Below are 26552 nucleotides of genomic sequence, written 5' to 3'. Positions count from 1 at the left end.
TTTCCTCCCCCTGAGTGTTGCAACTTCTGATACTCTTAAATATGAAACATGAAGTGTTGGTAAGCAGCACTTTAGGTAGAAAGGTTTGAACCCAGAGCCTTGAACATGATGCAAAGCAGACTGGACTAATGATTGAGACACATTGTGTTGTTTCCCTCAAATCTTTTCATGAGATCCCAAATTGATTTGAACAGACATTATTTACATCCTCGATGCACCCTTTGCGCTTGTGCACCTCCCGCAGGGGGATCATCCCTATGTTCCCCTTTTTCTAAAAAAAGGGTCCCATGTTCCCCACTGTTCACCCAAAGGGTCCTATGTTCCCCACAGTGTATGTGACCGGGGAAAATAGGACCTTTTTTTTGAAAAAGGACCCTATGTTCCCCGCTGTTAGGGTTAGGTTAGGGTTCCCCGATCAGGGAACATAGGACCCAGGGAACATAAGTACGCTCCCGCTGCAGGCAGGGTGCTTTTAGCTTAGCAGCTAATTAGGGCTGTAATTGGTCTATAAAATGTTATAAAACGTTGAAAGCTGGTTTGAGAGCTGTCAAAAAGTCATGCTTTGTGTGTAATGAAGAGTCAGCAGCTCCCTCTGCTGTGTGTAGAGAGAAGTAAAAAGCTTACAGCACCTGGTATTCCCAGGCGGTCTCCCATCCAAGTACTAACCAGGCCCGACCCTGCTTAGCTTCCGAGATCAGACGAGATCGGGCGTGTTCAGAGTGGTATGGCCGTAAGCGAGAGATAAAGCTACAAACAGGTCTTTTATAGATGATGTAACATCACGTAGTCTTATATTTTTAAATGGAAACTGTTTCTTTTATCTATATTTACCACACTAATAATAATAATAATAATGATAATGATAATAACAAACAACAACAACAATAATAATAATAATAATATGACATTATTCTATATTGTAGGATAAGTACCTCAAAATATCGCGTTAGTTGACTATGGCAAATGTAGTCAGACTTCAATACTAAAACCGACAGTTTATCATTCATGTGTGGGAATGATGTCAATGTAATCAGAGCTTATTTCCTGAATTTGTAAAAACATGTTGTTTCTATGTAAGAACGGACAGATACACGATGAACATCATCTATAAAAGGCCTGTTTGTAGCTTCATCTCTCGCTTACGGCCATACCACTCTGAACACGCCCGATCTCGTCCGATCTCGGAAGCTAAGCAGGGTCGGGCCTGGTTAGTACTTGGATGGGAGACCGCCTGGGAATACCAGGTGCTGTAAGCTTTTAACTTCTCTCTACACACAGCAGAGGGAGCTGCTGCTGCTTCATTGGAGAAACAGATCATTTAGTTTTGCTTTAACTCAAAACAATTCTTTCCTCCCCCTGAGTGTTGCAACTTCTGATACTCTTAAATATGAAACATGAAGTGTTGGTAAGCAGCACTTTAGGTAGAAAGGTTTGAACCCCAGAGCCTTGAACATGATGCAAAGCAGACTGGACTAATGATTGAGACACATTGTGTTGTTTCCCTCAAATCTTTTCATGAGATCCCAAATTGATTTGAACAGACATTATTTACATCCTCGATGCACCCTTTGAGCTTGTGCACCTCCCGCAGGGGGATCATCCCTATGTTCCCCTTTTTCTAAAAAAAGGGTCCCATGTTCCCCACTGTTCACCCAAAGGGTCCTATGTTCCCCACAGTGTATGTGACCGGGGAAAATAGGACCTTTTTTTTGAAAAAGGACCCTATGTTCCCCGCTGTTAGGGTTAGGTTAGGGTTCCCCGATCAGGGAACATAGGACCCGGGGAACATAAGTACGCTCCCGCTGCAGGCAGGGTGCTTTTAGCTTAGCAGCTAATTAGGGCTGTAATTGGTCTATAAAATGTTAGAAAACGTTGAAAGCTGGTTTGAGAGCTGTCAAAAAGTCATGCTTTGTGTGTAATGAAGAGTCAGCAGCTCCCTCTGCTGTGTGTAGAGAGAAGTAAAAAGCTTACAGCACCTGGTATTCCCAGGCGGTCTCCCATCCAAGTACTAACCAGGCCCGACCCTGCTTAGCTTCCGAGATCGGACGAGATCGGGCGTGTTCAGAGTGGTATGGCCGTAAGCGAGAGATGAAGCTACAAACAGGTCTTTTATAGATGATGTAACATCACGTAGTCTTATATTTTTAAACGGAAACTGTTTCTTTTCTTTTCTATATTTACCACACTAATAATAATAAAAAAAATAATAATAATAACAACAACAACAAACAACAATAATTATAATATGACATTATTCTATATTATAGGATAAGTACCTCAAAATATCGCGTTAGTTCACTATGGTAAATGTAGTCAGACTTCAATGCTAAAACCGCCTAAAACGTTTATCATTCATGTGTGGGAATGATGTCAATGTAATCAGAGCTTATTTCCTGAATTTGTAAAAACATGCCGTTTCTATGTAAGAGCAGACGGATACACGATGAACATCATCTATAAAATGCCTGTTTGTAGCTTCATCTCTCGCTTACGGCCATACCACTCTGAACACGCCCGATCTCGTCCGATCTCGGAAGCTAAGCAGGGTCGGGCCTGGTTAGTACTTGGATGGGAGACCGCCTGGGAATACCAGGTGCTGTAAGCTTTTTCACTTCTCTGTATACACAGCAGAGGGAGCTGCTGCTGCTGCTGCTTCATTACACACAAAGCATGAGTTTTTGACAGCTTTCAACGTTTTCTAGCATTTTATAGACCAATTACAGCCCTAATTAGCTGCTAAGCTAAAAGCACCCTTCCTGCAGCTGGAGCGTACCTATGTTCCCCGGGTCCTATGTTCCCCGATCGGGGAACCCTAACCTAACCCTAACAGCGGTCACATACAAAGCGGGGAACATAGCACCCTTTGGGTGAACAGCGGGGAACATGGGACCCTTTTTTTAGAAAAAGGGTCCTATGTTCCCCAGTCACATACAAAGCGGGGAACATAGGACCCGGGGAACATAGGGATGATCCCCCTGCGGGAGGTGCACAAGCTCAAAGGGTGCATCGAGGATATAAATAATGTCTGTTCAAATCAATTTGGGATCTCATGAAAAGATTTGAGGGAAACAACACAATGTGTCTCAGTCATTAGTAGGGGTGTTCCAACAAGGGTACCTCACGACTCGATTCGATTTCGATTATGGGAGCTTCGATTCGATTATTGGCCACGATTCTTCGATTATTGCAATTTTTAATGCTTTTTTCCATACAAGATTGATTTTGTCTTCATCTGCGGCTATATTTGTAAATAAATAGCCTATCAATGAACTCAGTTCCTCTAAAACTACACTCATAAAGTAAATAACAAGGTTTTTTGAACATTTGACTTGTATTTTTCAAAGACACAAAATATTTTATTTTATGACTATGTAAACATTTGCACTTTGACCTACTTAACTTTGACCAGGGAAAGCTCCGCTTGCAGGAGAGCCCCCTCTATTGGCGGAAAACACTGAAAACAGTCAAGCCCTGGATTTAATGAGGCGTAAACATGTGACGTGACGTGGCGTGAAGCACGAAGTTGGGCAGTGATCACTGACAACAAAGTTGTCTTCAAAATAAGAGCTTTACATTGCACCCCATTGGATTTTAGAACTGGGTTCTTAGCGGGGGGCTTTTAATTTGAAAGTAGCGACCGTTCGTAGCTTGCCGCTACACAACAGCTGACAGTCAGCAGCTACTAGCTGTTTGGTTGTGTCCGCTAGCTGTCAGCTACAGAGACCGAGGAGACGGTAGCATCTCCCGGATCTCAGCGGCTTTCCAGTTGCTCATCTTGACATCCGCGGATGAAGTGATGGACTGACTGCTGTGATCAGCTGTTTCCTGGTTTTAAAACTCCCGGCTGCGGGTCGCACAACAGTGCACGTTATCGACACCTCCGCCCATGTCCCGCAATTGCCGGCACATTGACGCCTCGGATTTAGATAGCAATGGAGGCGGCAGTAAGTGTACCCTCAGAGGCGTCAAATTGGCGGACCAAAACAGACCGCCAATTTGCCGCCTTCTGTCTAAATGCGCGGACCTAGCAAAGCATCGACATTAATTAATCGATGCCGAATCGTCACGTGACGCATCGCGATGCATCGCCACATCGATGAATTGCACCCACCTCTAGTCATTAGTCCAGTCTGCTATGCATCATGTTCAAGGCTCTGGGTTCAAACCTTTCTACCTAAAGTGCTGCTTACCAACACTTCATGTTTCATATTTAAGAGTATCAGAAGTTGCAACACTCAGGGGGAGGAAAGAATTGTTTTGAGTTAAAGCAAAACTAAATGATCTGTTTCTCCAATGAAGCAGCAGCAGCTCCCTCTGCTGTGTGTAGAGAGAAGTAAAAAGCTTACAGCACCTGGTATTCCCAGGCGGTCTCCCATCCAAGTACTAACCAGGCCCGACCCTGCTTAGCTTCCGAGATCGGACGAGATCGGGCGTGTTCAGAGTGGTATGGCCGTAAGCGAGAGATGAAGCTACAAACAGGCCTTTTATAGATACTGTAACATCACGTAGTCTTATATTTTTAAACGGAAACTGTTTCTTTTCTTTTCTATATTTACCACACTAATAATAATAATAACAACAACAAACAACAATAATTATAATATGACATTATTCTATATTATAGGATAAGTACCTCAAAATATCGCGTTAGTTGACTATGGCAAATGTAGTCAGACTTCAATGCTAAAACCGCCTAAAACGTTTATCATTCATGTGTGGGAATGATGTCAATGTAATCAGAGCTTATTTCCTGAATTTGTAAAAACATGCTGTTTCTATGCAAGAGCAGACAGATACACGATGAACATCATCTATAAAAGGCATGTTTGTAGCTTTATCTCTCGCTTACGGCCATACCACTCTGAACACGCCCGATCTCGTCTGATCTCGGAAGCTAAGCAGGGTCGGGCCTGGTTAGTACTTGGATGGGAGACCGCCTGGGAATACCAGGTGCTGTAAGCTTTTTACTTCCCTCTACACACAGCAGAGGGAGCTGCTGCTGCTGCTTCATTGGAGAAACAGATCATTTTCAGTGTTTCATGTTTCACAGCTTAAACTCCTTACATTATTTCTTCACTGGTCACTGACTTTTGACAGCTCTGACACAACCAGCTGAGTTTTAACGCTGCGGCTTGAACTTCATCTCGGCCAACAGTTTCAACAAACATAATATCTCATAACTGAATTTGTCAGAAATGGCATTGTTTCTCTTATTTCTGACTTTGACAAACTCTTCAGTGTTTCACTACCTCATACTTAGTAGCTAAGCACCAACGATTAATTGATTGGTTGTCAACTATTAAAATGAGTTCAGCCTGTGACACTCACCTGAGACTCTGGATCTTCCTGTTATCCTCTGGTGTCTTTTCTTTGTCCACCTCCTCTCAGTACATTCACAAAGTAACATTAAATCACATTTTCCCTCTCCTCGACTTAAAGCTGGAGTTTGTAAAATATGTAAAAATCGCATGAGACTGGGATGGAAACAACTGCGCTCCCCCCTCCCCTCCCTGTTTCAACTCCGTAGCTCCACACTTTCACTTTCCACTCTCGTCATACACTAGCCATGGCCGAATTACAGGTAAGAAAGGACTTTACCTTTCTCTCGTGAACAAATTGAACGCATGAACAAACAAGCACTACTTTTGCATTGTTTAGAAGAGCGATAGAGACCGACAACAATTATTTCTTGCTAATGTCAGCATGCCATAGCCTTCATGTCTGGCACTAATAACACTACGATATTTGTCATACCGACGTGATACTTATACAGCATAATCTAATGACAACAGCAACACTTATATCATGGGAAAGAGGTGTGAATGCTGAGAATAATAAAACAACGTATAACGCTAAAGTAAACAATCACCCGCAGATTCCACTGGATACGGTACGGCTGCGTTACGGCTCCGCCACGGCGGCGGAGCTGATCCATAGCACTTTAGTCTAGAGATGCACCGATCCGATACTGGGATCGGATATCGGCTCCGATATTGACTAATTAGCTGGATCGGATATCTGATGAATGGGGCCGATCCAGCATACCGATCCAGTCGTTTCATTTTTATTAATATTGGGCGCGGGTGTGACATCAGAGAGAGGCGAGATTGTTGCGGGTGTGAGAAGTGTGTTGCTCAGCTCCAAAGAGTATTATGTTCGTGAGTTTTTGTCAGCAGAAAAGAGTGACTTTAGAAGCCCTGTACACTTCATTCATTCAACAGTAGTATCGGATCGGTATCGGGTATCGGCCGATACGCTCAGCCCAGGTATCGGTATAGGGATTGGATCGGAAAAAACTGGATCGGTGCATCTCTACTTTAGTCTATGTGTTAACTTCCACCAGGTCCGCTGCGCTGCGTGTCTGCTGCGTGCCAGCTCCGGCAGCCCGCAGCCCTGCGGAGCAGATACGCAGGACTTCTATTCTGGCGGACGCTGCAACACAACGCAGCAATTCAGCCGAATGTAGCACAGAGCAGACAGGAAGTCAGACAAGAAACAACAACAAGAAATCCGGTTGATTTTCAAAATAAAACACTCCGTGTTGATACAAACACAAAAACCTCAAAAAAAGAGACAAATACAAGCTCTTCTTCTAATCCGTCGGTCGGGAACACTTCGTGTTGTTGAGTTTATAACACATACATATTACTGCGGTCGTGTGTGATTATGTAATTATCGCGGGAATTCCTCGGTTTCGTTTCTCCAGCTGATCGGCGGAGCTGCGCCGTAGCGGACTCAAAACGCAACTGGTGGGGGTTGCCGGACGACGACGACGGAGCACAATCGTACCGGAGCCGTTACGCAGCCGTACCGTATCCAGTGGAATCTGCGGGTTACCCCCACATGCACGGACTATCGGAGACAACCACTTTATTCAGACACTTCTGTCTTTTCATCGCAACCTGAAAATAAATAATAACTGTCACATCCATATCTACACGACACACGTCCTCTGTATGTCGTGTATATATAACACTACTGACAATACATTTGACGTTGACTTTGGCTCTGACTTGCTTGTAGCTGTCGTGAGCCTTTGGCTACGGTTAGCATAGAGCTAATCAACTCACAACATTACTCGTCAATTGTGACCACAAACCGCCTGCTTTATTAGATTCACGGTCATTTCAACGACACAGCCAATTACTACCACACATTTAGATTATTAGCTACCTAAAACTTAAATTGGAGGCTCACCTGTCCAGGAGAAGAGCAGCAAGCTCAGTATCCAACTTCAGCCCGATGCTATCGCTAAGCTCTCTCCACCTCGGATATGCTTGTCTGTGTGCTTGTCCAATGTTTACACGCGATTTATTCAGTCTATTGTCAGTCTCCCTCTTCGACTCTCGTTTCTCTACATCGGTATTCCTTTTTTTTTTGGCTTGCTTAGCCGTGTACGCTTTTGTTGGTAATGCCGGGATAGTGGCTTTTCCTGCCGGGACGTCCGCCATTTCATCTTCACCACCGATGGAAGGTGAACGCGCATCGACGTTGGTCGAGCAACCAATAGGAACGCCCAAAACAGCTTGCTCTGTAAAATGAACTGTGATTGGCTGAACACTGTCGTCACGGCACTGATTTTTTAAAGCTTGAATAGACCTTTTTCACGGCAGCCATTTTGACTTGAGATAGTAGGACAAATACAGGTGTTACCAAAGATACTGTTTGGCATGAATGGAATGGAAACTTAATTAGTATCATTGGTAACACCTGTATTTGTCCTACTATCTCATGTCAAGATGACTGCGTGAAAAAGGTCTATACAGAGGCAAGAGGAGACACAGAAGTCCAGTGTTCTGTCATCATAACACTGTGAATTACAATATGCTGAAAGGTTATTATTGATTTTTGACCAAATGACGGCAGAAATAACTTACACACTCCAGCTGTAAGAAGTCTACTGCTTCAGAAGCTCCCGGCTCTGCCCACAGCCGTCTCCTCATGGGTCGTTTATTAACACCTGCTCCCTGTCCTCATGCTGGCCGTTTTAAGGAAGCCATTAAAGCGGGCAACATGAACATTTTGTTGCATATCCTTCTGACTCTGTGATTGGTTAGGTAGATGTTGGCTAATCAGACACCAGAACCAGGCTGTAAACATATTTCTCTTGTTAATGGGGCATTTTAATATGGGCTGTATGGAGACTGATTTGGTTTTGGATCCAGCCTCTGGTGGCCATTTGAGGAACTGTAGTTTTTGGCACTTGCCAATTTGCTTCATTCTTCAGCCAAGGTCCACTTACGAGATTTCTCTCCCGTCTTTTGTCCATACGTTGGGGTTTTCATCAGCAGAAGGAGACCCGATTATCTTCAGTCGTTCTCTTTCTGAATCTCTATAACTGAGCAAACTACATTTGCTGCTGAAGGCCACAACACAACTCCATGTCTTTGTTGATTTTGTGATAATTAAATGAATAAATCACACAGACACATGAACTTAGATGGTCATCTTTATTTAATGGTAACTCAGCAATGTTTTTTTTTTTCTTCAAGATAAATGAATTCAAAATACCAGTAGTAAAAAAGTAGCTAAACTGACAGAGCCTTATGTAACCTCCAATCCTCTAATGTGGGACAGATGAGCTTTCTGACTTAACTGGCAGTGCGTCATGTGCTTCACAGTGCTGCGTCCACAAGCTAACGTTCTCTCATCATACTGAATCATAAAACTCGACAAAATGTAATAAAATCTCCTTTTTCTTCACAACCAGCATTATAACATTGTACAGGATTTATCTGTTAATGAGTGTAACCGTTTTAAGCTGCTGCATCTACTGAAACAGCAGCTTTTATTTCATTTTCAGTCCGTTTAAAGTGGCATTTAAACTGAAGTTATAACTCGTTCATTAGCCCCACAGAAAATTATAAACGCAGCTTCTTCAAGCCAAGACAACAGACAATACTGGCCACAGAGAAAGAAAAGAGCCACGTGCAGTGTGTTCTCATTCATATCATGAACAGGGTCAATAGAAGGAAATAGTAATAGTGCAGGGCCAAACCAACATAAATAAGGTCCCTTAAAGAACCAGTTACTCTTACTTTCTGTGCATTATGGATGCATTAAGCACACATTTAGTTTTTAGTTACTGCACCACTAAAACACTATATAAATTGGAAAAATAAAGGTTTTTAGGCTAGTTTTGAACTTTGTACCAATGCAGCCTTACAGCCTGGATAATTTCAGTTTGTAATGTGCTTTACATTCGGAGTTTAAGGTGCAATATGTACGAATTTTAGTTCAAAATATTCAAAAATGAAAGTAATAACAATTTTGATGTTATGACTTCTATTTATCTCGTTGCAGAAATGTCTACTGAAGTTTACATGCTAGCTAGCTAACCAGCTAGCCCCAGCCTGTCCTTCGTCTAACTGAGCTAACTTGCTAATGGCAGCTACAGTTAGCAAGCAGTCAGTCGTTACTCTGGTGATATGCCGCCTGACTTTTTGGCAGGTGGCCAATTATTAGATTTTGCACCTTTAATTTAACTATTATAGACAACGTACTATCTGGAGCCTTTTGGACAGTTACAAATTTCTCTGTTGCTAATCCAGAGAAATTTTTAAAACCACTGACGCACCCAAAAAAAAGATTTTTGTCAAAGAAAAAAAGTAAAACTGAATGTCAGCATGTCTGGTCTTTCCTTTTGCATTAACGTTTCTTGTTGGGGTGGCAGTCAAGTGTTAAGATTGAGCTGCATAAGATTGCGTTAGCTTGAAGCTAATTAAAGCAACACATTGGGTGAGTACAGCAGAAAAGCTAGTTGCAATGGCATATACATTTATCACCAGGCTCATAAATCTGTTAACGCTGGTGCCTCCTAAAGAATCCTTCAAGTGTGTTTTCAATGAAGCACTAAAAAAACATTAGTTTTTACATGTTTTTACAAATCTTTAAAGAAAGTGAAAAAAGGGTGTGTAACATGTATTCTTCTGGTGCATATTTTCCTACAAACAAGTGTTACACAAGCTAACAGCCTGTATGAATACAACAAGACATGAACCAGATGTAACACACTAATCTCCTTACAACAAACAAGCACTCTTTGCTAATAGGACAGCATGTCATAGGTTGAATAACAGTGCTTCAGTTCTTTCTTTCAGAATACTTTTTAGCCCAAGTAGTTAGCCCTGTTTTTTTCTTTTTTCACTGACAACATACCATGGTTGGTGTAGCTGCAGCCCTCAGATTAACAAGGGCTGGGTGTGTGTTCTACATTCAAAAATAAAAAGCCTTGTAAAGCCATAATATAGCTTCATTAAATGTCAAACAGCAACACTTCTTTGCTACACGACAGCCAAAATACAGACAGACAGACAGACAGGCAGGCAGGCAGGCAGAGTACCAAAACTGAAATAATCCCCGGACAACACTGTTAGAAGTCGTTACAAGAACAACACTGTGGGTGCGAGCTCCTTGTTTCAATAGAAGCTGTACACACCAGGGGCTCGCCTGTAAAATGTGAGCGAGGCGAGCTTTGACTTGACAACACGTCCACCACAGAACAGCTGCGAAAGTGAAGCTGTGACATCAAACAGCAGTGGAAAGTAATGGGGAGCCGTATGTAGCGCCAACCCAAGGAGATGTAGAAAAAAAAGCACATGCCAGTGGTGTGTAAACTCTACAGCTGACTGACACACACATGTAGCACCCTCGCAAAAAAAATCAACAGTCGGAAAAGTTAAAATAAACCAATACAGAAGTCGTTTTCCCTCTTCAGTCCTTCAGTAACTCTACATGAGGAAAAACGCGAACATGACTTGTCAGAATGATGCTGCATTCATGTCATGTGGGAATAACCAGCATCCAGATCACTCTGATGGTCTCGCACAGGACTTTATTTGAATTTCCTTACCAGCTTCGTCTCCCAAACAGACTTCGTCATAGTACATTTCTTTCTTTTTTTTTTTTTTTTTTTTGCAAAATATCACCACAAACCAAAATCTTCTGCCACTGTACAATCAAAACATTAGTATATGTTATTTCCTACACTTCAAAGTAAATACTTCCTTCAGTTTCATCTCCAAACCTCAGATTCACAAGCAGTACATATCATTAGATGGTTAAACTGAACAGTTTTTTTCCACTAGAAAGTTCATACGTCCTGTCTTTTCCCATGGGACATGAATGCAGCATTCAACACTATGTTTTCCCTCTCCGTCTTATGAAATGCTCGTCTACAGGACATCGCAGCACCCTAAGGTGCCTTCCCAAAGTCCCCAAACCTTCTCCAAAGCTCTGAGAGCGTGTTGAGCTCTTGACCAATCGCTTCAGGATGAAATGTTACAGCCGCCACACTGCGCCCCCCGGCTTGTCGTCGCTCACTGCTCGACTCCGGGTGCGAAGTCGGGGCGCCGCGTCTGGATGATCTTCGGCCGCGGCTGGCGGGGCTTGTCGTCTTGGTCGCTGTCGTCCGGGGCCGAGCTGTCGCCGCGCTCGTCCTCGCAGACGTGGACGACCACGCTGGGGGTGGTGGGCGTGGCGGTGTGGAGCTCGTACTTCTCCCCTGGGAATCACAAATAGAAGAGTTGTGCGTTTATGTGCCTGATGTTATCACATCTGTACAGGGACAATTATATAATTCATCTTTTAAAATGCAAGGATGTTGTGTTATCATGTTTTTTGAGTAATATACCTGGTCCTAGCTTTGAGATGGCGCACAGCAGGTCATAATTGATGACTGGCGTGGCATCCTGAGACTGTTCCCAGCCGACTGGAGGGGAGGCAGGGGGCGAGATCAGGAACTGCTTGTCGGGTTTTGGCGGCTCCAGCCGAGGACTCCCTATGTGGACAGACTGCAGACAGAAGGGAAGATTTCAGTATTGGTGATAGTTAAGTAGAAAAGGGAGTTTGATTAAAAATAATGGACAACTTTGAATGTAGGTATGGAAGCCTAAAGTGTTCAATTAAATAATTAAATATTAATTCATTATGCGTTTGACACTTTTGGGGCTCCATACATAAGCAGCCGAGGGGACTCTGCAAAAGGTTTTGCACCCAGAAATTGTGTAAGATAGACTACAAAGATCCCCCGCCAGTCTTTGGTGTCTGATACCAAAAAAACAGCAAAGGCACAAGGGAGATTAAAGTGTGTCTGAACTCAGTGGGCTGTTTTTAGATCAATGCAGCAGGTGGAAAAGGATGAACTTCAAGGACCTTACCTGGGCGAAGTAGAGCCTCATCTCTTTGCCGTTGAAGTCGGTCTTGTGGAGTCGAAGCCTCGCCTCGGCTGCAGCCAGAGCGTCGCTGAAACTGATCCTGACCCGCCGGAAAGACTTGAAGTACTGGAACTGCACCTCCGGGTCGAATGAGCGGAACAAGCCTTCGAAATTGGCCTGGAAAGATAGAGGGAGAGGAGGAGACTGAAATGATGACTGAAATCAGGAGAATTAGACCAGCTTCTGCTCCATCTCCTCCAGTTCCACTCAATTTAGTCCCTTCAGCTCTTCTTATCTATAAATACTAAACACTGTGGGCCGGAGGCAGCCATGAATACAGTTATGAGACTTCAAGTCGCTATGAATAAAATTTATAAAAATAGCCTCTATTACCAGACACTATATCTGTCCCTCCTCCTCGCTCCAGAGAGCCTGCAGTCTGTGTGTGCATCACAGAGCTATGGCCTCAATTCTAGATGACCAATTATTGTCACAGACACTAATTAAGACAGAAAAATGAAGTAGACGGCTGACCTTGCTTCTGACAGAAGTCTATTAATATAGACACACTTGAGATGGCAGCACATCTGAAATAATGGATGCTATTTAATAACACCCACACCTCGAAGCAGCAGCTATTGAAACACCCATGTTCAGTTGTTTAATAAAACAGTTGCCCTTGTAGACACTACTATCCAAACAGCCCGCTCAGTCATCGCAATCAGAGGCTTGTAAGGTCACTGTGTACACAACGGGACAAAATGATGAGCTGCTTCAGACGCCAGCACACGGCCATAACCTTGCTGGAGTGCAAAGTTCCCCATATAATGATCATGTCTGCACAGCCAAGCCGCGGAAATGACTCCCAGTCTCAGATAACTGCAGGCTTCTCCTCAGTTAAGCTGCTGTGACGCAAAGAGCCTTTGTTAAACCTGTCGTGCCTTATCAAACTAGTTCAAAAAACAGAACGCAGCTGAAAACGTCTCAGATTCAGGCAGGAGGTGAATGTCAGTTTCGCTTCCGTTTTTCAAAGCACACAGAAAGCCCTGAGCAGGGTTCAGCCCATACTAATGTAAAGTTTTATCTCTCATCTTGTTTCTCATTTAGCGAGCTAGTCAACAACACACATAAGCCTCAATACAAAGCACATTTTAGCGTTAGTGTGACAGCATATATAAATCAATCCAAAGACGTGAATGTGGATCCCGACTGATACGTTTTTTTACTGATGTGTTATTTGTCTCAGGTGGTAGATTTAGATTTTGCTCTATTTTTGATTGGTTGTTGCATCCCGTGGCTCTAGCTCAAGATGTGTCGTTTCATATTTTGACTTCGACCCTGGACGACACTCCATCACCTAAATGTTGTCTCTAAGAAACTCTCTTTAGCTCCACATTATGGCTTTTAGCTCTTCATTTTTGCTGCTATTAGTTGACAGATTTCCCTGTATATATCCTCAGTGCATTTCATGAAAAACCTCAGATTTCTGGTTTCTGATAGTAATATTCTGAGACAATCCTCAGTGACAGCGCTGGCAGATATTGCAATGACAATTAGAGAGTGTGAAAGTGAAAAATGAATTGGTTGCACCAGTAATTGACTGATGTCACACCCAAAATACACAGATTTGCTACACAGCTGTAACAAATCTGTTATCTCCCCTCTCTTACTAGCAAAAAGCAGTGTACTAAACATTCAGCACGCTGCTTCACACTTTAAGTCAGTGCTTACTGTCTCTTAAGATCACAGTTGTCGCCAGTGGCAGACCATATCAGTGGCAATGTTAATCAAAGACCAAAGCAACATGTTCGATCGTTAAAGATGAAAGAGGCACCACTCTGCAGCATCAAACTACCAGGAGTGGGCTGATTATTTCTTTAGTCGACGACAGATTAATATGTCTTCTGTCTGGCTGATCGCGTCACGTCAAACAAACTGTTGCAGTCATCGCAGTTTGAATGCTCGGTTAAAAATAGCCTTCCACGAGTCATCCCTGCCTCCTGCAGTGAACAGTCAGCGTGTTGTGCCCACTGGACTGCACTGCAGCACAGGAGAAATCACTGGCCGTGGACTTGTGCAGTGAGTCATGATGGAGTCAAAGGAAGGAAGGAAGGAGTACTCAGGCTGGCCTTAGGAGGTCTACAAGCTGCTCATTATCACACAAAGCCCACAAAACACAAGATATTTAAACCTGACCCCATGTGGCTCTCTTCTCTGTGTGAAATTCAGATAATCTGGCTTGTCTGTATCAACAGTTGCTTTTCCCAGAAACCTTGAGAAGGCTCAGAAGGAAAATCAACAATTCATCAACATGTATAGAAATAATGTCCGTATGAGAAGAGAGTAGATTTCAATCTGCCGACCTATTGTATCATGTTTCTTAGTTTCCTCAAACACAGCTTGAAAAGAAAAAGAGCTAAGGATATACATATTTGCTCACATACACACACATTTGTATCATAAATGTATTGCAGCTTAGTTAGGTAATTAAGTATTGTTACACTGCTCAATCCTACATTATTTGTCCAATCAGAAGTCAGAATGGAGATCTGCAGTGGTGGTCACGTGATGTAGTGTAAAAGGTTTTATTCATGCCAGAGCTGAAATAATTAGCTGATCCGACAACGAGTGAATCAGCAACCATTTTTATAATTGATTAATTGTGGCATTGCGTCTAGGTTCTAAAAAAATAGAAAACAGGGGGCAGCATATCACCAGAGTAAGCTAAGTGTAGCTGCTGTTAGCTAGTTAGCTCAGTTAGCCGTGCATCTAGTGGTCTGGGCTGGGAGCTCAGAGCATCAGGGTGTTTACACCACTAGCACAGGAATGTTGGACCAGGACATGGCTAACTTGTTAGCATGCTAACTTCAGGAAATCTTCATAATGTCAAAACTGTTATTTCTTCACTTTAAGTTGATAATTTTAGTTAATTTTTGAATGTTTTCTACTAAAATTCTTACATATCACACCTTTAAAACACAACGCCTCCAGTTTGTCGAGCAGGTTTTGTTGTTAATTCATGTCTTCCAAGCCCACGCCGAAATAACCCAGATAACATCACCCCGACATAATCAGGGTAAGTTTCTCAAAAACTCTCCAGAGCCACAGCAGACATTATTATTTCCTCATGACAAATATTATTTATTATTATTACATTAACGTTAATTCGTCTTTATTGATCGTAATGAATAGTTAGCTGCAGCCTTTGATCACGCAGAAAAGAAGGAGGGGGAAATTTTGCTGTGGAACAAGCAATCTGTCTGTTGCCGTCTTCATAAGAACCAAAATTGTGAATTTTAAAAAGGAACCTGGTTTCCAAAAAGAGCACTTAAAGCATCCCGCTCTCTTACCTGTGCCTCAGGACGGTTGAACACTTCCTGGTTGGTCACCGAGGCGACCAGGCAGAAGCGATTACACTTGGTGGTCTTGATGTGCATGATGGGTGATCCGGGGAGTCGCAACCTTTTCCACCTGATACCTGAGGTAAGGGCGCAACGGGACGCTGAGACGGTCTTCAGCGGTGGCGAGGACGATGATGGTGGTGACGATGAAGAGGAGGGGGGAAATCGGGGGGATCGGAGGAGCGTTGCCTTCCCCAGGATGACAGAGGAGAAGGAAGTAATAGATGCTCCTTAACAGGAAACAGGTCAGTTTTTTCCAGCACACGTGGAGCTGTAGTTTTCTTCTTTTGTCTTCACGATGTCAGAGATGCACACTACGCTGCATTCAGGTCACCTCAATCAACACGTAACCTCCTGACCCAAATTCCAAGGTTATCTAGTCTGGACCTCCTTTCGCGACACTTGCAACTAAAAGACACAATCCAGCATTCAACGTTAGGCTTTTTTTCCCTCTGTCAAGTTAGGATTCAGCTCTTCTTTCCTCCCTTAGTCGGTTCTCAGCGAGCCAGCTCTGCAGCAGTCTGCAGGAATTTTCCAGAGATTTGGGTGTGGAGAGCTGAAAATGTCATTCAGCCTCTTTTAAGCTCACTCTCTCTCCTCTCTCTCCCTCTTCTTCTGCTCCACAGCCGCTTAAATGAGACCCTGCCAGCCGATGACGCACTACCCACAATCCCCTCCCTCTCCCCGGCCTGGTCTCATTCATTCGTTCATTCACTGCAAGCCAATCGGCTGTGGAAGAGGGAGGGACGGCCTCTTTTTTATTTTTTTTTTATTCCTTCCTTCTACTGACAGATACTAGGCAATGCTGACTAATCAGACAGAAAGAAGGGCAATGTGTGTGTGTGTGCGCAGAGAGAGAGAGAGAGTGAGAGATACTGGAAAATAGTGACATAACCGCTAAGCAAACTGACGCATTAATCTGCTTGCAGCTGCATTTAAACTCAAGACAAAAATCCTTTTGTTGAGTGGAAAATGTGTGACAATGAGCCTTTCACCTCTTTATTTCACACACATACCGACGGCGGATCACCTGACTCCAGAGTGCACAGAGCAAGACGTGGAAAACACATGTCAGTCTTAGTAAATATGGATGAAGCTGAGAGAGAGAGAGACAAGGGAGAGAGAAAGAGACAGAGAGAGGACAGCTGACAGACAAAGAGATAGGAGGGAAGCAAGAATAGAAAAAAAAAAAAACGAGTGGAAAGAGAAAGACATGAGGGGTAGGAAGAATGCAGGATGGAGGGATGAAGGGATAAAAAGCAAGAGGTGGGAGAGAGGTGGTGCTCATGGAAAGTATGCAGTTTGATAACATGCTTTTATGAGGTATAAATAGCAGAGAGCTTGAAGTGGAGGGGAAGTGTGCGAGTGTGTGTGTGTGTGTGTGTGTGTGTGTGTGGAAAAACAAGACCAGACTGTGCAGCAAATTCACAAACATTCGCACCTGTGTGAGAGTACTTAAACACTTCTTGGTTGGGAAGAAGAGGTCGACGCAGCCGAGACAAAAACACAGTCGTCTTTTGTTGCGTTTAACTGACTTTAAAGCCTCGCATTTAAAAGCAGCTAAACTCCAGCTTTTACACAGGGAAAGCAGCAAATTATTCCTCTACTTGATAAGTGATCACCAGAAAAACATTTTATATTAGCTTTTAGTCAAACATTAATTATGCAATAAACAGCAACAGAAAGGCATCGACCGTAAATTGCCAACCATGAGACATCATGTGGTTTCTAATTCAGAGCTACAAAAAATAACAAATCACTGTATGTAAAAAAAAAAAAAAAAAAAAGAAAAGACATCAACCACCCCCCCCCCCTTTTTAATTTTAAATAAGGCTGCAACTACTATTTATTTCATTATTGGTTAATCTATCCACTATTTTCATGATTAATCACTTAAAAAAAACAAAATCGTGAAAAAATTCTCATCACTATTTCCCAGAACAACATAACGACTCTTCAGTTACCGTCATAAATGACAGACATTAAGAAGCTGGACCCAGCAAATGTTTGAAAGTTTTGCTTGAAAAATGGCGATCGATTATCAAAATAGTCAAGTGGCAATTTTCTTTCAATTGACTTATTGATTAATTAAATTAAAACTCAACATACACTATATCATTTAAGTGGTAATCCTTCCCAGTGCCATAAACTGGCCTTGCACATGTGAAGAAGGTAAAGTATTGTTATTGTACTGTTATTATATAATGATAAATAGACTCTGCATGAGCATAAGTGTCCCTACTATTTGCGTGTGTGGAGGCAGTCTGACTGAAATTCTGAGGCAGTTTTAAAATCCTTTATTCGTGAATGGACACACCTACTCCTTTCATCTACACAGAGTCTTCATCAGGCCGTGATGACAGTCACTGTTTTTTTGCCATTTTTATCTGTACTCAACATCCATCCTCATCTTTGAAGCACCTGATCCTTTAACTTCTACAACAGTTTTTTTGTGTTATTACCTGTGACACAGTGCAGCACTCGCCTTATTAGTTTTTGGCTTTAAAAATAGTTGATTGGCACCTTTTCCGATTGCCAGTGGATGAGTTTGCCTTTCTGTTTATGTCTGGTGCGTCATGTTTGACGTCACAAACGTACTGGAAAACAAAAAGTAGTCATGTGTCATTAATGTGTCATTTTCAAAGTCACATTTATAAGAAGTTGTCATGAAATTAGGAAAAGTCACGAAGCATAAAATTGGGGGGTTTTTTAGCTGTTGAGGGGAGCATAAAGATAAAGAGATAATTTTGTTTTCAATCATCAAGAGTGAAATTTGGAGTGAGGAAAAACAATCAAGTATCTATCAAGTATCATCTCCATATATCCACTCTGGTAAAACTAGATTTGGAACATTCAATATGAAGCTAACATCAGCAACGTTAATTCGCTCAGTGAATATCAAAGGCTCCTGAATGAGCAGGCATTCACAAGTACTTCAAAAACACCCACAGGCAAAAATTACAGAGCAAATTCATGACTAATGTGTCGGCATTAACAGGTGTCATGCTCTCTTCTTGTTCAATTGACCTTCTTCCCAGCACCACAGCTTGACTTGCCACAGCAGGAAAACCACACGTGTTACACACAGCATTAACTATGTCTCTTCTCTCTGTTGTGTTGTGTCCCAGTGAGTCATGACAGTGTGATAGTGGCTGAGAAGCAGGTCGACAGTGAGAAAGTATTCGAGTACAGAGACCATGTACCATGTCCCTCCTTATAAAAAACACCTGTTATGACATGAGCAAAGATCCACACTGATGTCACGCGATAACTGAACCCACTTTATGACAACTGAGCAAACTCCGTCTATCTATAGCCTTGGAAACATTTCCAGTAAGTGGAACTTAATAGATTTAATTAGTTAGAGTTGGCCCTGGCAAAAAAACAAACAAGTCTTTTTCTTCTTTTTTGATGCAGCCGACGCAATGTCTCCTTCCTTCAGATACTTATTTGGACGCCGATCAACATGGCAAAAGTAGAAAGCATCAAAGCTATCTAAGCAGATACGGACACAACACGCAAACTAAAACACACAGAGTGTCAGCAGGGTTTGACCTCAGTACCTTGCAGCTGTGAGGTGACAGGTAACACAATGTGAACTACGCACATGCGGGGACATCTGGCTGGTGGTCCGGTTGGAACGTGCCCATCATAAACTATTAGACCGACATACTGTACATGATTCCTGCCCTCACTGCGAGCAGGTGTTAATGTACGGTGAAATGACTAATGGCACTGTCCTGGGTGTGCGTGTGTGCTGGACGGAAAATGTGTGCGTGGAAAAAAAAGTGGTGTAATGCTGGTGAGCCTCCCGACAGTGAAGCTGATGCTCTCATGTAAGTGTTGTTTGTTGATGTTAAACATTACCGTGTGAGTATGTGTGTGTAGGTGCTAATCATCTCCAGACCTCAACCCGCTGTGGCCGCTATGCGAGTCTGCGTGTGCACGCTCGGCCCTGCATTTTTTCCATCCCTATGTTTTTGTTTCATCTTCCCATTTTTTCCATTCCCTCACTAGACAGATAGGCAGGCAGCACGCACAGACAGACAGACAGACAGACAGACAGGTGTGCACTTGCACAGTGCACACACAAGCACATACTGAACACAGCCCTGCGTTACTAGCCAGCTGCTACATTTTTATTGCATCATGCTCCTCGTTCCAATGGCGAGGTGAAAGTTATGTAGTTCAGCTCACAATAAGATATTTGAAGGCTGATACTGGGACACACTGGTGTGAAGGTTTTTCTATTACGCAAGATATAGTGACCATTTTTCTTTAAACGCTGTTACAGAAGAAATAATGTTGAACCTATGTATTCTGGGTTGCAAGTTGTGTAAGCGTAGGGATGCAACTACTGCTGATAGTGTTACACAATAGGACAGGTGAAAATTGATTCTGAAATATTAAACGCACATCTTCAGCACATTTATGTAAGCCTGGAAGTAAAACACAGCGGATATAATCAAGCTTGTTATGTTACATAACATAATGTATGGAAGCAGCCATGTCTTGCCCGCCTAGCGCTCACTTGTAGCGCTTGGGGCACGCTTTTGTGTTGGATGTAATCTGTATGACCAGACGGAAATAATGCATAAGAGCATAATGTCACAGAACATTACTGACTTAAAGCAAATTTCTGATGTAAGGTGAAGAGACAGCAAGACAGTTTTGCTAATGTAACATAGCAGGCTTAATTACATCCGGCATCCAGCTGGCTTCTAACCCAGAGTGTGACGTCAAAGGAAAATGGCCACCGTGTGAATGAGGTCTATAACATGTCGTGGTCTTTACTGATGGCTCTGTGTGAAAAAATGGCCCATTCAACTTGATAAAGCAGCAAAAAAACGGTTTGTTTTGAACCTCTAATGTGAAATTCTACCTGGTTTACAGAGAAACCCTAACCCTAACATATGATTAAATGATTAATCCTGTAGTCATTTTCCACTGTAGAAAAAATAGTCTCATAGTTTGGTATGCGAGAAATCCTCAAATAAAACATTCCTGTATCATGTTTCATTGTTTCTCGAGTACATGAAGCAACACGGCCTCAGCAGCCATGTTTTTCAGTCTGAAAATCTTGCAAGAGAGCTTTCATGCTCTGTGATAGGCCGATATCTCTTTAGGGCTTGGCTTAGTTGTGTGTTCCAGTGTTTGCAGGTGACTTCTAGAATGACAGGTGAAGAAAAGCTGATGGCAATCTCTTTATTGAAGAAGGCACGTGGCCATTTAGCCTCTCCATGTCAACAGTTGAGTGCAAAGACACACTGAAGTTTGACCTTTGCTCTGCCTGCCTGTGATCCCTTCAGGCTCCTCAGAGACTCAACACTTCTTACAGCAGCTGCTTCACCTAGCTGCTGTATTTGACAAGGATCACAGAATAAAGAAAATCTGGGACAAACACACCCTCCTCAGCACTGTCTGTTTCCATTTCTTTACCCACAGGGAGACAGACTAAAACCCTCTCTGTACTTTTAGGTGAATTCCAGTTCCAGTGACGAATCATTGCTGTTAAATCCCCGGTTCTCAACAGTTCTGTGATCTGTCCTGCCACGAAATCCACTCTCAGCCCGAAGGGCGTTGAGTTACGGAAGCCAGACTCCGCTGACAGCCTGTTTCCTTGTGGCTTTAACAAAATTCCACATCAGACCAGCAAAAGATGGCCTGGAGCACGATGACACATCTGTCCCTTTTCCAGCTCTATCCGCCTGCCGCTGAACTTCGGGACAATTTCAGTAAATCTCTCGCCATGTTATGGAGTTATACTAAGTCTCTGAGTCAGTGCATGTTCAACAAAACAAAGTTGCTCAGATTTTCCATTTGGCCTAAAAACGAGTTTGACTGATGCCGGTTCAGATGAGTGCTTCTTACCCATCCATCCATGTTCTGACCTGCTTATCCTGTTGTGTAAGACGTGTAATGCTAATCACGGCGCTGGAAACTGTGATCACACATATTTAATCTCAATTATTTGAGTAATTTGCACAATCTTTATGATCTCATCCATAGCTGCCACTGGGTGTGGCTTGCTGGAAAAGTCCATTAGACTTTCCAGACCTACATCAGAGTTTTTCCTGACCTAAATCTGTTCTTCCATGCTGCTTTATTAACGCTGTTTTTAGAAGCTTTCTGCTCCAGTTGGGCTGAGAACAGTTTTACTTACACAACACGCTGGAAAATGCATTCTGCTTCGTTCCTGTGAAATATACTGACGCTAACAACACCACTAACAGTTCATAATACTGTCATGATATCCACTAACACTGTTTTTAGAGGGCACAGTGAACCTCAAATGTCTTGTTTTACGGTCCAAAACCCAAAACTATTCGGTTTACAATCACATAAAAAACACGGATAAGAAGAAAACACTGGACACAACTGAGAAGCTGGAATCAGAGAATATTTTATCACCTTTCCTGGTGATTTCGGCCCGCTTTGGGCTGTGTTCACATACGCCAAAACGACCGATCTTTGAGGGGTATGAACTACCCTTTCTCAGATGAGTTTCGTGACGCTTGGTGACTTTTACTGTGAGTAATTCTCAGTAGAATTGCTGAGTCCTTGATCATTAGAGTCATCAAGGGTGTTGCAGAGTGACAACGGTGGCTTGAACGATGACTAAAGCTGTGTTGTTAGTGTGTGTGTTAAGGTGTATCAACAGTAGAGAACAATAGTCTGGCAGTGGAAAAAACAGACTCAGTGGAAAACCAGGGACTCAATAGGGAGCTCATCATGCCCTTTAAATCATTAGGAGAGTATTTGAGGGAAAGGTGTTTTATAAGGGACACCTCCCTTATAGACACTCCCTATTCCTCAAGACGGTTTAATGGCATTGCCAAAGAAAAGCCACCATAACATTCAGCTCGTACACTTGTAGCAATGGCCGATATACACACGGGTGATTTACCAGCTACGTGCACAAACAGGAGCAGTGAGATGAGCCAGCGTTTGGTGGCGAGCTGTAGGTGCTGACGTTGATGGAAAAGGAAAAACAACTGAGGAGGAGAGGGGCAAAGGCCACCTGGTGAAAAGAATGACTGGTGCTGTTTTCTTTTCCTTCTTCCCTTTCTTCCATGAACGCTCTACTTTCCACTGGGCATCTGCAAGGATATGAGGGTCAGCTGATGTATCAAATGGCAGAATATTCCACTGAGAGTGTGTGAATGTGTCATGAATACCCAAGAACACTCAGTCGTTCTGTTAGGGAATAAGTTGCTTCAGTGGAAGCAGTGGATTCAGGAGTAAGAAGGAAAAGTGTGAGGTTACTCACATTAGGTGTGTCTTTATGAACTTATATAAAACCTGAGCTGAAACGCCAGGAATTCAGGGAAAAAAAAACCTCCAAATGTCACAATAAAGTCATTACGCTCGATGCATACTTCTCTGTGTGGAGAGATGAGGAGACTGTAGCCTTCCTCAACGTAATCAGTGAACATCTGACATTTCTTTCCCCATATTTGAAGTTAATAGGATTTTGAGATGTGTATATGTGATATAAGCACGATTTCAAAAGCTAAACCATTAATAAATCCATCTGCTAATCTTGAGAGCTGTTCAGGAAGCGATCTTATAATTCTCTGATTAACAGGTCAAAAGCTGTGAAAACTGTAACCAACTCTGTGTACTGTGTCAGTTAATTTCATCTATTAATAAGTATGAGAGCAGTCGTGCAGTGTTAAGCCCCTCGTCACTAAGACTCAAGACTCCTCTTTTTTGTCCTGTCTTTACTGGTTAGTCATGATGGATGGTCAATTTGCAGTCTAATAATTCAAATATTGCTGATAATTACTTATTTCCTCATGAGCTTTGAGTTTGATTTTCCCATGTGGGTCCTGATGATGCAGGATGACAATCACTAAAAGTGTCCAGTCAATGAGTTACCTGGCAGTCTGTTTAACTTCACGTTTGTCTATAAAAAGAGTTATACTTTGTTGTTCCAGACTAAATTAAGCAAACTACAAGTGTGAAAACACCTTAAAGGTAAACTGTTTCATAAACTAACACATTTCCTAAAGCTGTGGTTCCCCGCTTGTTTGACCTCAGGGTCCATATTTTCCAGGAACACTTTCCTTCAAGTCCCCCTATTTAGCAGTCACTAGCAGTAGCCTATGTAAACATTTAATGAATGGTTTACAACACGCTATTATGTAATTGGAAGCTGCATTTCATTTTGAATGGACCTGCTGTCAACTCTGAGTTAATGAACCGTGACACACCGACTCCTAAACGTTTTAAAATATATTTTCAAGTTCACCAAAGCTGAGCTAACACAACTAATGAGGAGATGTTTACTGCCGCTGAGAAGCAGCAAAGACGAGTTCGCAACCCTCACGCTGACAAGGTTTTAGAGATTACTGCCTGGAAAAAACATGTTGACAAACTGGTGGTAAATTTAAAGCGATAACTGTAAACACTTCTGCGGTCATGGAACCGACTTCGCTCATCCACCGGGGTGAGACAGAACTCGTCTACAGAGACTTGATCTCTCTGTGTTGCAGTGCGCCATTGTCACTTTCCAATGAGTCATAACTTGCACTTGTATACCATTCAGAGATTCAGTTCAGTTACTGTGAACTACGTGACTGTGAAGATTTACTGACACAAATGTGTCAGAGAAGAATATGTTTCCTTACAAAAGATTTCATCTATAAAATTGGCAGAATTTCAGATTTAGAAACCCTAACCCAGGAAGGATCTGATCATAGAATAAATAACCAAGAGCAAGAATACGACCCAGTACTCAATGCCAGATTTCTGTTCTCGACAGTTTTGACAGACACATTTCTGTTGGCACTGAAAGGGTATTAAATTTTGATAATCTACTGGTTATGGTTGCTTGGATGAGGAGATATGTTAAAAGCTACAGCGATATCTTCAATTGCTTGTCCTCATTGTGGACATCATCCTGCCGGAGGATTGATGCTAAAATAAGCTGTGTGTTAAACAAAGGCGCCAGATACTCAATTGTTTATGAGGAAACCTTCAGCATAAGTCATGTCACCTATCTTTCATCAACACCAAGAAATCTTTCCAACTTCATCCAACATACACACCCTCCAAAGGTCACAGGAACACACACAAAACCTAAAATAGACCCACACATTGTGTGTGCTTTACATAGAGTGTTTCCAAATCTATTATTCAACACAAGCATTATACAAGACTAGCTGAATATTATTGGAAACTCAATGATGCATCTCTGTGCTTGATGTCATTCTTGTGCCTCATCCGCTAGGATAAAATTAAACTGACCCAAGCTCAGTTATTTAGTAACTCAGAATGACTAAGGAACCAGGAAGTGAGTATTTATGTTGTCAACTCAATCATAACCATAGTAATCTTTAACTAATAACTCCATCTAGTGGTCTAAATCCACTAATACTGCCTCAAATTTATACAGGACTTGTGTGTGGACCTGACCAGTATAGCACCAAACTCCATTCAAAAATCAGCTCATCCAGCGCCTCCTTGCTAAACTGCTTAAGTCCATAACTCACATGACATTATTTTATATATTTTGCGAATCCAAAAACAAAATTCGTAAAATCGGCATACATGGGCATACCCCAAAAGGCACACAGGTGAACAAAATGCAAACGTTGTTAAGCGATGCATAGCATATTGTCCTTACCCTCTGACTGCCTTCATTGAACAAATCCTCCGGTACTTTGCAGGCTATCAGGGCGTTGGGCAAATCGGTAAACTGGACGTCTACCGTCGCCTCCTCTTCACCGCCATTCTCTGCTTGCTGCATCACGACTTATTATTCTCTAAACTGTCTTCTGAAAGCACAAATGAAACCATTTTAGTGTAGCAGAAACCCGCACTTATGAATAATAGGGCTTGGCTAACGCCCACTATCCATGTCCTACTAGCTGTACAGTAAAAGTAGAGGCTGACACAAAGATATGTTTACAGTCATACGTACCAATAAAGCCGTAGACGTTATTTCATGATAATGTGGTGTTAAACAGTCCGGTCTTCGATGTTTTAATGCGGACAGCTAACAGGAGTAAAGCAGCTCTTGAGTGTATTAGCTTAAAAGCTGCTCTAAGCTGGTTAGCAAGTTATGCTAACTAGGATCTGAGATAATACCGCTAAACAAGTGGCAAACACGATATTCAGTGAATATCTTCCCCCAGTTAAATATGAGTGAACGCGGTCGTTTGATAGTTGGTATTGTCATAAACTAAAGCAGCACAGTATTATCTAATAGTAACTATAAATTAACCTCTCGGTTAAATTTGTTAGCATGGCGCAGAGGATAAAGGAGATGACGTAAATGCACGGCAGCCTATGCATTTCCGGTTTTGCGGTATTTATTTTAAATTTTTATTTTATTTTTCTTTTAAATGTTTTTTACCGGTGGTATTATTAGTGTTTGGGAAAACTTAAACAATAATATATTAAATAAAAATTACAAAAAAATTACTTTGAAACATGAGACGCAGCTTCCATGTTAGAAGAGGAGCCTATTGAAGAAATTTAAAAAACGATGTATTTCAAAAACTACCCCCGTCAAAAAACCACCTCATCATTAAAAGACATCTTAAATATTACACAATAAAAAAATATAACAAAAGTTTACTCTCTTGTTTTTTGTTTTTCATATAAATATGCCATCTTGACAATAAAGCACATGTTTATTCACATTATTTCCCCCAGTTATAATTGGGGTGACCAGTTTCAAACATTCTGCAGTATTTTACAATTATAATCTTCTGATCCTGCTATCAACATATTATTTGAAGTCAAGATTGTGCCATCTTGTGGTAGGCTCTATTTATTACAGTTTTAAGAACACTGAAGTTGGGACTATTATCTAATTTATGGAAGATAAGCATATTTCTTTTGTACACATGAAGAGACAGATGTTTTATTTAATTGAAATGAAAATAATTATTGATAGGCTACTAGCCAGGCATGTATCATATTGGTGGAAAAGATAAAGCATTATATTAATGTTAGTTACACCTACCCTAGTCCCCTTAAAGAT

The 26552-nt window shown here is 42.1% G+C and overlaps 1 protein-coding gene and 1 long non-coding RNA gene across 6 annotated transcripts in view; both read right to left on the bottom strand.

Annotated features, from left to right (window-relative positions):
- The window catches only part of LOC311253506, a 40758-nt gene extending 33317 nt beyond the window's left edge, over nt 1-7441 (bottom strand). For all 3 annotated transcript variants that reach the window (XR_014621686.1, XR_014621687.1, XR_014621688.1), the window contains exon 1: nt 7198-7441. This is a non-coding gene — a long non-coding RNA (uncharacterized lncRNA). The remainder of the gene's footprint in view (nt 1-7197) is intronic.
- A 995-nt stretch (nt 7442-8436) lies between these two features.
- Nucleotides 8437-25834, bottom strand: rcan1b (regulator of calcineurin 1b). 3 transcript variants are annotated; one of them, XM_084347515.1, is made up of 5 exons: nt 25485-25834; nt 25188-25338; nt 12159-12332; nt 11633-11792; nt 8437-11503 (listed from the first exon to the last, which is right to left on the bottom strand). In XM_084347515.1, exons 2-5 carry the CDS (start codon nt 25308-25310, stop codon nt 11319-11321), a joined length of 642 nt encoding a protein of 213 aa, XP_084203641.1. In that variant the 5' UTR covers nt 25311-25338; nt 25485-25834; the 3' UTR covers nt 8437-11318. The 3 variants fall into 3 exon arrangements, with proteins under 3 accessions (XP_084203641.1, XP_084203642.1, XP_084203643.1); XM_084347516.1 differs by having other exon boundaries at nt 25188-25335; XM_084347517.1 differs by lacking the exons at nt 25188-25338; nt 25485-25834 and adding an exon at nt 15506-16171.
- Nucleotides 25835-26552: the final 718 nt, after the last annotated feature.

This window comes from Pagrus pagrus (genome assembly GCF_965226575.1).
Source record: "Pagrus pagrus genome assembly, chromosome: 24".
Classification (NCBI taxonomy): Eukaryota; Metazoa; Chordata; class Actinopteri; order Spariformes; family Sparidae; genus Pagrus; species Pagrus pagrus.
This window is presented reverse-complemented; position numbering and strand designations above follow the sequence as displayed.

Coding starts and splice junctions, on each gene's coding strand:
- rcan1b (XM_084347515.1), bottom strand. CDS start 25,310: ATGCAGCAAGCAGAGAATGGCGGTGAAGAGGAGGCGACGGTAGACGTC. Junction 12,333..25,187: donor TCAATGAAGGCAGTCAGAGG/GTAAGGACAATA, acceptor CTATCTTTCCAG/GCCAATTTCGAAGGCTTGTT. Junction 11,504..11,632: donor CATCTCAAAGCTAGGACCAG/GTATATTACTCA, acceptor TGTGATTCCCAG/GGGAGAAGTACGAGCTCCAC.